This window comes from Dama dama, chromosome 16, assembly GCF_033118175.1.
Source record: "Dama dama isolate Ldn47 chromosome 16, ASM3311817v1, whole genome shotgun sequence".
In the NCBI taxonomy this organism is placed as follows: Eukaryota; Metazoa; Chordata; class Mammalia; order Artiodactyla; family Cervidae; genus Dama; species Dama dama.
The window spans coordinates 41,318,796-41,332,160 of record NC_083696.1 but is presented as its reverse complement, the minus strand read 5'-3'; the positions used below and the strand labels follow the sequence as shown (position 1 = coordinate 41,332,160).

At 49.1% G+C, this 13,365-nt stretch overlaps 1 protein-coding gene across 2 annotated transcripts in view; it reads left to right on the top strand.

Annotated features, from left to right (window-relative positions):
- Positions 1-13,365, top strand: part of BMP1 (bone morphogenetic protein 1) — a 45,738-nt gene that overhangs the window by 16,466 nt on the left and 15,907 nt on the right. For both annotated transcript variants that reach the window (XM_061163926.1, XM_061163925.1), the window contains exons 9-12: positions 10,051-10,153; positions 11,868-11,984; positions 12,222-12,367; positions 12,457-12,652. In XM_061163926.1, coding sequence (XP_061019909.1) covers positions 10,051-10,153; positions 11,868-11,984; positions 12,222-12,367; positions 12,457-12,652 — 562 coding nt within the window. The remainder of the gene's footprint in view (positions 1-10,050; positions 10,154-11,867; positions 11,985-12,221; positions 12,368-12,456; positions 12,653-13,365) is intronic.

Below are 13,365 nucleotides of genomic sequence, written 5' to 3'. Positions count from 1 at the left end.
TTCCAACAGGTCTCAAGATCATTTTGAATCAGAATTCCACCATCCACCAGGTAGCCATTCTCACTCTGTCATGAACTCATTGGATATGCATGTCTTCTGGGTCTTCCAAACTCAACCTTTGATCAAAATATTGAACAGGACATGAGTCAAAGCAGATCCCAAGATCTCCCTCTGAATTGACATTGACCCAGTAATCTGCAGGCTTCAGGCAGAGCTATTCCACTAGCAATGACTCCTTTAAGAGTCATTCCCAGTCAGCCACAGGTCACCACTGGGTTGACCAGCCACAGCAGGAGCCACTTCTGAGACCAGGCCTGTGTCATCTTTATGTCTTTGGCACAGGAAGTGATTAATAAATGCCAAATAGGTGGGTGGATTGCCTTAGCAAACATAAGTACTATTTCACCAGTTGGTAAAAACCCTTTTAAAAAGGAAGTAAGATTTGTCTAATGTGTCTTGTTTCCAGCGAACCCAAACTGGCTCCTAGCAATCAAGTGTTTCTTTTCTAAATGGTCACAGGCCGTCTATTTTAAATGGTCACAGACCATCTGTTGAGTTGGGGATTAACACTGAACTCCATGGTTTGCGATTCCCAGAATTAAACTCCGAACTCTCCTCCCAAAACACTCATGCGCACATTCTCGCACACACCCCTTTTGAAAATTGGAAAGATTCTGTTCTGACTTCTCAAGATTGCAGACACGGATCACATCTGCAAGTTATTTGAATGTCCTCTGATGTCACTTTTGAGTCTAGAGACAAACGCCAATTTAAATAGGCGCTTGCTGACTCTCCTCCTATATTATTGAGCTTCTCTTTTCAAATGATGTTTACTTTTGTAATTTGAAGATCATCCTTTTTTACGACAAACTTTCATTGAGAGTTAAGTAATTCCCTCTCTCTCTCGCTTAGCTTTCTACCATCGTCCCTCAACAGTGAATCCACCCCTTCCTTGTTCTCCTTGTTCTGAATCTAACTTAAGAATTGCAGTCTTTTTTGCTGTCTTGTACTGACCTTGCCCTGGATTCTTTCATTCCTCTACTGAGGAATTTGGAAATTTCACCGCAGATAATAACAACATGTTATGACTACTGAGCATAGTGACTGGCCAGGCACATGTTAAATTCTGTGTTATGTCTTTTAGTTAGCCCCACAACGTTAAAGGCTGGGTGCTAATGTTAGCCTTATTATTATTATTATTATTTTGGCTGCATCATGCAGCCTGTGGGATCTTAGTTCCCTGACCAGGGATCAAACTCGAGCCCTTGGCAATAAAAGCACAGAGACCTAATCATCTGACTGCCAGTGAATTCCTGTTGGCTTTATTTTGTATATGAGAAAGCAAACTTAGAAAAACTAATTTGCCCAGGATCTCGTAGAACCTGGATGATGATATCAGAGTCTGAGATTGCAGTACTGTGTGTACTCCAAAGCCTATCCTGTTCTTCCAGCAACTACCTAAGTGCCTTCAGCAACAGTGCTGTCTGGCCACTTTGTGCCTGGCTCTGGGCCCAGCACTGGGGATGCACAGGTGCCCGATGTAGTCCCTGGCCTGGGGGAGCACCGAGGAGGGTAGAGCATCCTTTCTTTCCTGTTAGGGGGTTTGCTTTGTCAGAAGGCGTGGGGCAACTTTGTCAGGACCCACTTCTTCCCGTCCTGCTCTGGGCTGACATGGGCTGGCCCTAGTCTCTAGAGCAGTGGTTCCCAACCTTTTTGGCATCAGGGACTGGTTTCATGGAAGACAGTGTTTGCACAGACCGGGGTGGGAGGGATGGTTTCAGGATGATTCAAGTGCGTTGCATTTATTGTGCTAATGATAGTTTTGCAGCCACTCCCCAGCGCTAGCATCACAGTCTCAGATCATCAGGCATTAGATTCTCATAAGAAGCATGCAACCTCTATCCCTCACATGCATAGTTCACAATAGGGTTCGTTCTCCTATGAGAATTTAATGCCATGGCTGAACTGACAGGAGATAAAGCTCAAGGAGTAATGTGAGCAATGGGGAGTAGCTATAAATACAGATGAAACTTCACTCACTTGCCTGCTGTTCACCTCCTACAGTATAGCCCAGTTGCTAACAGGCTGTGGACTGGCAATTAGGGTGGGGACCCCTGCTCTAGTGGCCATGTGGCCTTGCCTTAGAAACCTCTGTATGCCTTGAGCCTGCTCCCTCCATAACTCCCACAAGACTCACCATCCTTTTTTAGTGGTGTGCCCAGAGCTCCCGGGAGTAGGCTAGAGATAAAAAAAAAATTCAGATTAACCAAGGCATGATTGGAGAATTCCATGAACAGAGGAGCCTGGCAGGCTACACTCCGTGGGGTCACAAAGAGTCAGACACGACTAAGCTACTAACACACACACACACACACAAAACATACCCATGGCCCTGGTTGAAGCCGTAGAATTATAACTGGATGAAAGATGGAAGTGTCGGGACAGAAACATTTAAAGGCTGGGGAGAATAGAAGATGGCGTCGTAAAATTGTCACAGCCACTCCTTGTGGCCGATTATGTGCAAAGCACTGGCATCCTATATGCATGATCTCATTATTCCTCATAGCGGTGTCATGATGCGGGTACTGTTATCCCTACTGGAGAGAGGAGGGTCTCGAGGCTCAAAGGGCAGAAGTAGACCTGGCCAAGTTTGCTCCAGTAGCAGTGGTAGAACCAGCTCTCAATTCTAGGACTATCTGACTCCAAAGTCTACTCTTTCAACAGAACACCTTAAATAAATCCAGCTGCTTTAGCGAATGGACTTTGACATCTGTTTGGCTCCTGAAAGGTTGTTTTTCACACGCCTCCCAGTTCTCAGCTTATTGCCAGCAATGCACGTGATATGTAATCTTATCTTGTACAATCACGCAAGTCTCGGTGATGTCAAACAGATGAAAGAGCCACTTTGGAAGACTTCTCTGAGGTTCCCCAAGTCTTTAGCTGCAAGTGATTAGCAGCTGCCCTGAAGAGTATTTACAGTGTTTCCCAGGCAACAAAGGGAACTCCTTTATGAGCAGGAGAGTGCTTTCAGGACACCAGAGTCAACTGTTGCAGAGTAGCCAAGAAGATAAGAGTATACAATGTTTTTTGGGTTTGGCGTATCCGCCCTCCTTCCCGTCCCTACTTTCCGACTTCCTGACTCTTCCTCAAGGTCCAACCCAAATTCTGCCTCCTCTGTAAGGCCTTCCCTGACCCCTACTTCCCATTCCCCAACTGGGCAGAGATGAGCCATCTCCCTCCTCTGCAAGGCCTGGGCTGAGTCCACCCCTAAATCCCTCTTCTTGGGCACTGAAGGGCGTGGGGCTCTGAGGATGGAGGGAAAGTTGATGCTCTTTCTTTGTACAGCTGTTAGGCAGAATTGATTGGTAGGCCTGGGGAGGCCACAGGGAATAGAGGTTAGGGCATAAGTTTAAGAGCCAGAGTTTAAGCCTAGGTTTGACTCTCAGCTGTGTTCTTTTCTGAGTGTATATATTTGTTGTTGTTCAATCCCTAAGTCATGTCCAACTCTTTGCGACCCCATGAACCGCAGCATGCCAGGCTTCCCTGTCCTTCACTATCTCCTGGAGTTTGCTCAAACTGATGTCCATTGAGCCAGTGATGCCATCCTGCCATCTCATCCTTTGTCTCCCCTTCTCTTCCTGCCCCTAGTCTTTCCTAGCATCAGGGTCTTTTCCAGTGAATTGGCTCTTCACATCAGGGGGCCAAAGTATTGGAGCTTCTGCTTCACCATCAGTCCTTCCGATTAATGTTCAAGGTTGATTTCCTTTAGGATGACTGGTTTGATCTTTCTGTCCAAGGGACTCTCAAGCATCTTCTCCAGCACTGCAATTCTAAAATTAATATATATGTTTATTTTTATTTATTGGCTGTGCCTGGTCTTAGTTGCAGCATGTGGGATCTAGTTCCCTAACCAGAAATCGAACCCAGGCACCCTGCTTTGGAAACCCAGTGTCTTAGTCACTGGGCCATCAGGAAAGTCCCTCAGCTGTGCTCATTACTGGATGTATGATGTTGGGGAAGTTGCTTATGCTCTCTGAGACTTTGTTTCCCCATCTGTGAAATGGGTCTGGTGATAGTACCTCCCTCATGGGGTAAATACAAGGGTTAAACAAGTTAATGTACATAAAGTGCTTAGGGCACTGCCTGAAAACAGTAGGAATTCAGTGTTAGCTGCTAGTATCATTCTGTGTGTGTGTGTGTGTGTGTGTGTGTGTGTGTGTGTGTGTGTGCTCAGTCATGTCTGACTTTTGTGACCCCAGGGACTAGCCTGCCAGGCTCCTTTGTCCCTGAAATTTTCCAGGCAAGAATACTGGAGTGGGTTGCCATTTCCTACTCCAGGAGATCTTCCTGACCCAGGGATCAAACCCATCCCTCCTGCATTGGCAGGTGGATTCTTTACCACTGAGCCACCGGGGAAGCAAGTATCATTCTATAGTCCTGATCTGTTAATGAACAAGCCCTAGTCAACTTCCCTGGGTGCCTCAATTGCCTCCCTCTATTTTCCTGGATTCTGGGGTGGACCATCCTGTGACCCAAATATCAGACTGTCTAAACTCAACTCTAGGAGTGAAATCCACATATACTGAGTGGCATACACTGCCATATGGATGTGTGACACGTATGTTTGATCCCAGTGTCAGACAAGGTCTTAAATTTGACACGTAGTAGTTTAGTTCCCCTAAATTCTATGAGGCAGATACTATTACCATTTGTTGTTGTCATTGTTGCTTAGTCACTAAGTCCTGTCAGATTCTTTTGTGACCCCCAAGGACTGTAGCCCACCAGGCTCCTCCATCCATGGGATTTCCTAGGCAAGAATACTGGGGTGGGTTGCCATTTCCTCCTCCAGGGGAATCTTCCTGACCCAGGGATCAAACCCACGTCTTCTGCATTGGCAGGTGGATTCTTTACTGCTGGACCACGAGGGAAGCTCGCTATTACCATTACCATCTTACAAATAAGGAAACAGAGGAGTTCAGTGATGGGCCTGAGATCTGCCTGAGGCCAGCCAGCTGGTCTCTGAGGATTGATGTGTTCTCCCAGCTCCTCCCTGAGACCACCCAACATGCATGAGGGATACTTCCCACACGCCGGGTTCCCCTGGGGACTCTGCACCCCTATGGCATTTTCCCCACAACTCCCCCGTGGAATCCTTAAGATCGCCTCCATTTTTCAGACAAAGACAGCGAGGCCCAAAGTCAGGCTCCAGGCCAGAGTCACCAGCTAGGAAGTGGCAGAGCTGGCCAGGTTTTCCTTGGCAAAGGGCAGTGCCCCTGGTACCGGAGCACAGCTGTTTCCACAGGACAGAAGTTGTTACAACTCTTAATTAGACACCTCCGGTCTCAATATAGCCACAGCTGTGCCTCCCTGTGAGATGCGCCTGACCACCAGCCCAGGCCTCCTCCTCCTACCTGTGGTGACCTCTGCTTCCTCTTGCCTGTGGAAGGTCTCAGGTGGACCCCGTAGGGGTCTGCAAGGCAGGTGTGGTTTCTTTTTTGGGGGCCTGAATGCATCCGCCCTGGACAGAGTTGTGGTTGTTTCTGGGGAAGAAGGGAAAGAGGCTGCTGTTCTCTGTGCAGCTGCTGAGCTTGATTGGCAGGCTCAGAGAAGCCACGTGGAGCAGTGGTTAAGAGAGTAAGTTTAAGAGCCAAGAAGCCCTCACTTGGCCCTCAGCGTTCCTTCTTCCATCCAGCCACTCTTTTTTCTTTTTTTTTTTTAAAAAGATTTATTTATTTTCTTTTTTGGCCATGGTGGGTCTTCATTGCAGAGCATGGGCTTTTCATTGCAGTGGCTTCTCTTACTGCGGAGTGTGGGCTTTAGTAAATGTGGCTCTTGGGCTTAGTTGGTCCATTGCATGTGGAATCTTCCCAGACCAGGAATCGAACCCTTGTCCCCTGCATTGGCAGGCGGATTCCTAACCACTGGACCACCAGGGAAGCCCCATCCAGCAACTCTTTAAAAGATATTTTTGTTGTGTGCTAGATATAAAGATAACATGTGCATGTTATTAAGATTTTGAGCAATATAGACATGCCTAAGGTAAAAAGTGAACTTTCTCCTCTTGATTATCCTCTGAATGCTACTCCTCAGAGACGACTAAGCATTGGTAACACTTGGGATGTCCTCCCAGACCCTTTTAGTGTGTGTGTGTGTGTGTGTGTGTGTGTGTGTGTGTGTGTGTGTGTTGGGTGGGGGGGGGTCTTCTGTAACTTGCCTTTCACTCAACAATAAATAATGGTCATCGGTCTGTGTCAGCACGTATATTATCTACCTCAATCACTTTTGAGGCTGCTTGGCATCCCATCATCTCAATTTAATTATTTAATCACCCCCTGCAGATCTCTTTTTTTATATATAATTTTATTTTTTTTAAATTTTTGACTGTGCCGGGTCTTCATTGCTGCGCACGGGCTTTTCTCTAGCTGCAGTGAGTGGGGGCTGCTCCCTAGTTGCAGTGCATAGGCTTCTTGTTGCAGTGATTTCTCTCGTTGCAGAGCATGGGCTCGAGGCATGCAGGCTTCAGTCTGGTGGCACGTGGACCCCGTAGCTGTGGTTCCCCGGCTCTAGGGCACAGGCGGAATAGTTGTGACTGGGCTAGGTTGTTCCTCGGCTCGTGGGACCCTCCCAGACCAGGGATTGAACCCATGTTTCCTGCACTGGCAGGAGGATTCCTTATGACTGAGCCACCAGGGAAGCCCACTCTGCAGATTTCTTGGTGGATGCTGATCTGGGTTTGTCCAGCCTTTCATTACTACCAAAGTAAACATCTTTATACACTTAGGCAAGTGTCTCTAGAACAAATTCTAGAATGCAAAATTCTGGTCAAGAAACATTTACTTAGCAACGACTATGTGCCATGCACCGAGGATTCCATAATGAATTAAACTTTCTCTGTGGTCACATTTGGTCATTTTCTGAAAAGATAAAATATTGGGTAATAAGACGCTGGCTCTAGAGCAAGAGCTGGAACAGATTTTCAGTTTCAGTTTTTCAAAATGCCAGGCCTTGTCTTTTTATCGTAATGATACTCCCGATGATGATTAATTGTCGTCATCAAGAGTAATAGAGTATGCTTTAGAAGGGCTCCCTGGTAGCATAGTGGTTAGGGTTCCAGGCTTTCACTGCCATGGCCCAGGTTCAGTTTCTGGTCAGAGAACTGAGATCCTACAGGCTGTATGCGTGAACTCAATCGTGCCTGACTCTTCGTGACCCCATGGACTACAGCCCACCAGGCTCCTCTGTCCGTGGAATTTTCCAAGCAAGAATGTTGGAGTGGATTGCCATGCCCTCCTCCAGTGGATCTTCCCAACCCAGGGATTGAACCTGTGTCTCTTATATCCTCTGCACTGGCAGGTAGGTTCTTTACCACTAGCACCACCTGGGAAGCCTGTGCAGTGTGTCAAAAAAAAAAAAAAAAAGAGTAATATAGTGTACTTTACAAAACATGATCTCACTTGATTACGTCAAAGCAGCAAAATTAATGAAAGCCTCCCCAACACAAACATATTTAAACTCATGTATGAATCAAAAGAAAAGATGAAAGGTGGACCATGGATTCCAAGCTAGGTCAGGATGACATGTGAATAAATGGGGGTGAAAGGCAGTGAAAATCTGATGGACTCAGTAGATTGAAGGTTGTGGTGAATTAGAAGGATTGGGCTCTATACACAGAGGGAGGGAGTGAGGAGAGATTGGGCCACATGGACGGAGAATGGGGTTTGAGATTGTGGATGTTAACAAGATTCAGGGCATGATGTGTTGGCTGGGAAGGGGCAGAGAGAGGATGGGAAAGGAGAGCAGGGAATGCAGAGGTCAGGAAATGGCAAGGATCATGCAAGTGGATGGTGAAATCATGAGGACTTCTCACGGAGTTGGTGCTAAAGTAACCATGAGCCAGGAGCTCCTCCTTGACCAGTGGTAGCACTGACCTTGGCTGCAGACAGCAGCTGCCAGCCTCTGCTGTGGGATCCTTTTCATTCCAGCCTCCACTCTGTGCGTTAGTCACTCAGTCATGTCTGACTCTTTGCAACCCCATGGACTGTAGCCGCCAGGCTCCTCTGTCCATGGAATTTCCCAGGCAAGAATACTGGAGTGGGTTGCCATTCCCTTCTCCAGGGGATCTTCCTGACCTTCCTGACCCAGGGATCGAAACTGGGTCTCCTGCATTGCAGGCAGATTCTTTATCATCTCAGCCATCCTGGAAGCTGTGGGATCTTTTTCATTCCAGCCTCCACTCTGTCTGCCTCTAACATTGCAGGGAGCCAGAAGGGAGAGGAGACAGATTCCCTTGTCCCTTTCTCCTCCAGCAGGGAACCTGGTTCGCACCTGACAGGTGGGCCCCTCGGAGCTTCGCATGCTCACTGCACTCGCCTTGCAGATGGGCAGGGGGTCATTCTCTTTGGGTCCCTGCTTGTTGGACTCAGAAAGTACAGCAAGCTTCAGGGCTCTCTCCAGAAACCACTAAGCAAGAAAGTGTGCTCCTTTATCTGTTCATGAGCACACCTACTGGGGAGACTCGGTACTTACCAAGGTGTTAGAGGTCCCTCCAGTGTTAGGTGAACATTTGATGAGTTCAAAGGCTGAAATGAGTTTATGTGCAATAGGTGCTTAGGGCAGTGCCTGTACCCATGAAGGGCTGTGTCAGGGTGAGATGTCTTTCCTCATGCTACGTGCTAAATAACTGAGGTTCAGAGAGGTCAAGTGATTTACCCAAGGACTCACAACAGGAAAGGCAGAGATGAGATTCAAACCCAGGCTCAAATGACTGGGGCCTGAGTTTTTCACTCAGTGACCTTTTTAACATTTTGCTTTTTCTCTCTTTTTTTTAATGATTTATTTGGCTGCCTGAGGTCTCAGTTCCAGCAGGTGGGATCTTTCACTGTAGCACACAGACTCTCTAGTTGTGGCCTGCAGGCTCAATACTTGTAGCAGAGGGGCTCAGTTCCTCTGAGGCATGTGGGGTCTTAGTTCCCCTGCCAGGGATCGAACCTGCGCCCCCTTCATTGCAAGGAGGATTTTTAACCACTGGACCCCAGGGAAGTCCCTCATTAGGTGATCTTTTCATGCATGTCTTATTTTTCTAAGTCCTAATTTCCTTGATAGAGATGTGTCTGTGTGTGTGTGTCTGTGTGTATGTGTGTGTGTAGATACTCAACTATACTGTATAGTTGAGTATCTTAAACCCATTCACAGGAGGCATACAGACCTGATGCTCTCCTCAGCGGTCAGCATGAGCCCTGCTCAGGACCAGCATTTAATAAACATGTGATGATAGGTGACCTCTGCTTGTCCTCTCTGGACCCTGCATTCCTATTCAGATCCCCCAGTACCCAAATGCTGTCCTGGGCCCTTCCTATCACCAAGGAGACCTCTTCCCTCTAAAGATGTTGTAATTTATATTATTTAAGTTGACCACGAGAAGAGCTGGGTTTGTGTAACCCTAAGCAACGGCTCCTTAACTAAGGAGATCAGTAAAATGAGACCCTGGGTTTCAAACATATATTCAGCGAGATTCGTGCATTTTAAGTGAGGCCTGGCCTGGGATGTCTGGGAAGAATGCTGACTAGAACTGGCAGATGGCTGGGGAGGAGGGACATTTCTGTGCCAGGAGCTCCTTTTTGGAACTCTTAACTATTTTTTTTAAATTTATTTTTGGCTTCGCTGGGGTCTTTGTTGCTGAGCACTGGCTTTCTCTAGTCGTGGCAAGCAGGGGCTACTCTGTGGCGGTGCCCAGGCTTCTCGTTGCGGAGCACAGGCTTCAGGGTGTGAAGGCTTCAGTGGCTGCGGTGTGCAGACTCGGTAATTGTGATGCCGGAGCTTTTGTTGCTGTGTGGTGTGTGGGATCTTCCCGGACCAGGGATTGAACCCATGTCCCCTGCATTGGCAGGCAGATTCTTTAATCACTGGACCATCAGGGAAGTTCTAGAACTTTTAACTATTTATAACCCATGGCACATGGCTGTCTAAGGCAGGCAGCGGTCATGGGACTGATGGGTGAGGCCAGCAAAGCATGGGCAGCAGCGTGACCTTCTTCCTCCCCCGTTTTCCCAGATCATTCTGAACTTCACGGCCATGGACCTGTACCGTAGCCGCCTGTGCTGGTACGACTACGTGGAGGTCCGAGACGGCTTCTGGAGGAAGGCGCCCCTCCGAGGTATGGGCCCCAGCCTCGCTTTGCCCCCTCCACAGCCGAACCCTTGGTATAATTACTCACATCACAGCCTGCATCCGCCCCGACGCCAACACCTGGCCGAGGGCAGCACCACGGCGTGGAAGCCGGGAGTCCTGGTGTAGTCAGTGCTGCCAGCTCCATTGCGAAGTGTGTGACTTTGGGCAAGTCCCTTCCCTAGTCTGGACCTCGTGGAGACCTTGGTATACGGGCTTCTGGGCTTCTCATAGATGATGGCTTATCAGTGTACATGGTAGGGAGTCATACCAGTAACAAAGGGAAATGGACAGGCCCATCTTCTCAGCTCCAGGCTCTCTTGCTCACCTGGGCAATGTCAGAGGCTCTGTTTCTTGTTTGTGAGATGTGGCCTGAGGGTGCCCACGATGCAGCCTGGTGCATCACAGAGGCCGGCATTCCTCGCACAGTGGCCCAAACTTGTTTGCACAGAATGCTTTGTCTTGGGGTGGGGGGGGTGGGGGTTGGGGAGTGGGTAAGTGGGGGATGGGTGGTCAGAACCACAGGACAGAAGATGCTGTAATGGACATAGAGCCTGAGGGGCTACCTGAATTTTCCTTCTCCCATCTGGACTTGATCCTAAGTGGCTCAGGCCTGCTCATTAGCCTTAGAACCTCTGCCCCGTAGCTTGTGCCTGAAGCAGGCTGACAAGTCCTCACTAACCATCTCCTTTTCCCCCTCCAGTTTGTTTCTGATGTTGGCCTATTTCTTATTAGTCACCCAAAGCAGCTGTCTTTATGATACTTCTGCTACGAAAGTGTGAATGTTTCCAAGATTGCAATTTCTTTTTCACAACTTGCATTCCTAGGGCAGCACCCTCCGTCCCCTGCCAAAAGTTGGGAAAACACCCGTCTTATTAGGAACACACAAATCATCCCAAGTTGATTCTTAACTACAAAGGATTTCACAGATGGCCAACCTCACCCGCTTACGTGGATTCTTATTAGATTTTATGTCAAAGAAGGCATTTTCTGCCCCAGTCCCTGGATTCGGGGGTTTATTTGGGTTCCTATGGTACCCCCTACATTTGAGCAAATGACAACATTTTGTCATAGCCAAAGAAAGCTGTGTTTGCTTTTGGTTATTGCTTGTTAGCATGGATAGCAAGTAAGAAAAGATAGGTAACGATGATAATGCTCTTTTTAAAAAATGTCAGTAAAGCACGGCTATCCTTGGCTATGGGCTTCCCTGGTGACTCAGCAGTAAAGAATCCGCCTATAGTGCTGGAGATGTGGGTTCAATCCCTGGGTTGGGAAGATCCCCTGGAGACGGGAATGGCACCCGACTCTAGTATTCTTGCCTAGAGAATCCCATGGACAGAGGAGCCTGGTGGGCTATAGTCCGTGGGATCGCAAAGAGTCGGACATGACTTAGTGACTAAACAACAACACCATTGGTTATGGTGAGGAATCCTCTTTCCTCCTAGACACAGACTCCTTCCTATCCTTTCCCTCAAGTGCATGAAATCTAGAGTGGCCTCTGGCTCTTCAGGGCCATACTGGACCTTGGATCCGATGCAGGCCAACTGGAGTGTGTGCGGTCTTGGGAATGTGCATCAAGGGCAGACCAGGGTCCAGCACCCCCCGCAGAGATGGGGCGGGCTCCCTGGAGTTGCAGCCCTGGGGCGAGAAGGGAGGAGGCCTCGCTGGAGTCTCACTGCCCTCTGTCCATCCCATCTGTGCAGGCCGCTTCTGCGGGGGCAAACTCCCCGAGCCCATCGTCTCCACCGACAGCCGCCTCTGGGTTGAATTCCGTAGCAGCAGCAACTGGGTCGGGAAGGGCTTCTTCGCGGTCTATGAAGGTACCAAGGCAAGGGGAGAGGTGGGGTCCCTGGACACCCTAGAGCCACTTCCTCCTGGCACCCCAGGGGTGAGGCCAAGGCCCCTCAAGGAAGGAAGCAGAGATCCCAGTGGGATTGGCTGGGGCCTGGGACCCTGGGAGGCTGGGGGATGTGGGTGGGACTGGAAAAAGGAAAGAGGAGCTCAGAGCATTCTGACCAACACTCCACTCTTCCCCACCTTGTCCCCTGTCCCCAAAGCCATCTGCGGGGGAGATGTGAAAAAGGACAATGGCCACATCCAATCACCCAACTACCCAGATGACTACCGGCCTAGCAAAGTCTGCGTCTGGCGGATCCAGGTGTCCGAGGGCTTCCACGTGGGCCTCACCTTCCAGTCCTTTGAGGTGGGTCAGGGACCCCCCCAGGATGGGGCCCACCTTCTGAGGGCTTCCAGGGCTCCTCTTGCTGATGAGCGCCCCGCCTCCTCCCCCAGATCGAGCGCCACGACAGCTGTGCCTACGACTACCTGGAGGTGCGGGACGGGCACAGCGAGAGCAGCACCCTCATCGGGCGCTACTGTGGCTACGAGAAGCCCGACGACATCAAGAGCACGTCCAGCCGCCTCTGGCTCAAGTTCGTCTCCGACGGGTCCATTAACAAGGCTGGCTTCGCTGTCAACTTTTTCAAAGGTGCCTCCTTCCCCGCTGCCCCACCAGGCCCACGCCTGTGGCCACCCCATCCTCTTTGGTCCTTCTTTTTCTTAATTTTATTTGCTTGTGGTAAGAACACTTAGCATGAGAGCTACACTCGGAACACAACTGAGTGTACAATTCAGCACAGGTATGGTGCTGTGCGCTCTGTCGGCTTGACTGAAACTTTTTTAAAAAATGATTTTAAATTTATTTTTTTGGCTGCCCTGCATGGCATGGCAGATCTTCAGTTCCCCATCCAGGGATTGAACCCAACCCATGCCCCCTCCAGTGGAAACTCGGAGTCTTAACCACTGGATAAGTGTTATCACTCGGTCATGTCTGACTCTGTGACCCCATGGGCTGTAGCCCACCAGGCTCCTCTGTCCATGGGATTCTCCAGGCAAGAATACTGGAGTGGGTTGCCAGGCCCTTCCCCAGGGGATCTTCCCAACCCAGGGATGGAACCCCAATCTCCTGCACTGCAGGCGGATTCTTTACCATCTGAGCCACTGTACCAACAGGGAAGTCCCTTGACTGAAACTTTATGCCCTCTGAGTTGTGACTCCCCACCCCCCAGCCCCTGGCACCCACCGTTCCACTGTTTAATTTTATGAATGTGACTTTTTTTGATACCTTATGTGAATGGACTCATGCACATTTTCACTTTCTGTGACTGGCTTATTTTACTGTAACATAATGTCCCAACGGTC